The sequence below is a fragment of the Apteryx rowi genome, unplaced genomic scaffold (genome assembly GCF_003343035.1).
Source record: "Apteryx rowi isolate R43461 unplaced genomic scaffold, aptRow1 scaffold_2133, whole genome shotgun sequence".
Lineage (NCBI taxonomy): Eukaryota > Metazoa > Chordata > Aves > Apterygiformes > Apterygidae > Apteryx > Apteryx rowi.
The window spans coordinates 11,583-13,266 of record NW_020448457.1 but is presented as its reverse complement, the minus strand read 5'-3'; the positions used below and the strand labels follow the sequence as shown (position 1 = coordinate 13,266).

General features: G+C 65.3%; 1 protein-coding gene across 1 annotated transcript in view; it reads left to right on the top strand.

Moving 5' to 3' along the window:
- Positions 1-1,684, top strand: part of LOC112965393 (integrin alpha-5-like) — a gene marked incomplete at its 5' end in the record, with an annotated part of 12,739 nt that overhangs the window by 2,171 nt on the left and 8,884 nt on the right. The window contains 2 exons of the mRNA XM_026064339.1: positions 942-1,009; positions 1,100-1,250. Of these exons, the coding sequence (XP_025920124.1) occupies positions 942-1,009; positions 1,100-1,250 (219 nt within the window). The remainder of the gene's footprint in view (positions 1-941; positions 1,010-1,099; positions 1,251-1,684) is intronic.

Sequence of the window (1,684 nt, the reverse complement as noted above, 5' to 3'; positions counted from 1 at the left end):
GCTGTGGTGCCTCCTGGTGCAACCTGGCCACCGTGGTGCCACCCAATGCAATCTGGTCACCTGGTGTCACCTCGTGGAACTTGGCCACCATGGTGCCACCCAGTGCGATCTGGTCACTGTGGTGCCACCTGGTGCAACGTAGTCGCTGTGGTGCCTCCTGGTGCAACCTGGCCACCATGGTGCCACCTGGTGCAACGTAGTCGCTGTGGTGCCTCCTGGTGCAACCTGGCCACCATGGTGCCACCCAATGCAATCTGGTCACTGTGGTGCCACCCAGTGCAACCTGGCCACTATGGTGCCACCTGGTGCAACGTAGTCGCTGTGGTGCCACCTGGTGCAACCTGGTCACCGTGGTGTCACCTGGTGCCACTCATGCAAGTCTGGTGCCCCTCAGTGCAACACGGTGCCGCACGGTGCAACATGGTGTCACTCGATGCAACCTGGTGCTGGCTGGTGCCACCCAGTGCAACACGAAGCCACCTGGTGCCACCCAGTAAAACCTGGTGCAGCCTGGTGTGACACGGTGCCACCCAGTGCAACACGGTGCAGCATGGTGCCACCCAATGTCACCAAACGCAACCTGATGCAGCCTTGTGCCACACAGTGCCACCTGGTGTCACCCAGTGCCAACCGGTGCACCATGGTGCCACCTGGTGTCACTCAATGCAACCTGATGCAGCCTGGTGCCGCTCGGTGCAACACGGTGCCACCTGGTGTCACCCAATGCAAACATGGTGCCACCTGGTGCCACTCGGTGCAACACGGTGCCACCAGGTGCAACCTGCTGCAACTTAGTGCGACATGATGCCACCTGGTGCAACATGGTGCCACCCAGCGCCATGCAATGATGTGGCACTGACCCCCCGCTGGGGACCCGGGGGTGGCATGGCCCTGGGCCCCCCCGCGTCACCTGCCATGTCCCCCCCGGTGCCACCGTGCAGGCTCACATCCAGCTGGACTGTGGTGAGGACAACATCTGCGTGCCCGACCTGCAGCTGGAGGTTTTCGGGTAAGGACCGGGCGGGTGGCAGGGTGACGCAGCGGCGGGTGACGGGGCGGCAGGTGACGCGGCCGCCTGACGCCCCCCGCCGCCCCGCAGGGACCGCCGCGCCGTCTACCTGGGCGACCGCAACAGCCTCAACCTGACCTTCAACGCCCGCAACCAGGGCGAGGGYGGCGCCTACGAGGCCGAGCTGCACGTGCGCCTGCCCGCCCCGGCCGAGTACACCGGGGTGCTGCGGCAGCATGGGGTGGGTGCTCTCCTGGGGCGCCTGGGTGTCCTCCTGGGTGCAGAGCACGTGGAGATGTGGGTGCTCTCCTGGGTGTGGGGTGCATGGGTGCTCTCCTGGGGTGCCTGAGTGTCCTGGGTGTGGGGTGCGTGGGCATGTGGGTGCTCTCCTGGAATGCATGGGTGTCCTCCTGGGTGTGGGGTGCATGGGTGCTCTCCTGGGGTGCCTGAGTGTCCTCCTGGGTGTGGGGTGCATGGGTGCTCTCCTGGTCTCCTGGAGTGCCTGGGTGTCCTCCTGGGTATGGGGTGCATGGAGATGTGGGTGCTCTCCTGGGGTGTGTGGCCATGTGGGTGCTCTCCTAGCACGTGGAGATGTGGGTGCTCTCCTGGGATGCTTGAGTGTCCTCCTGGGTGTGGGGTGCATGGGCGTGTGGGTGCTCTCCTGGAGTGCATGGG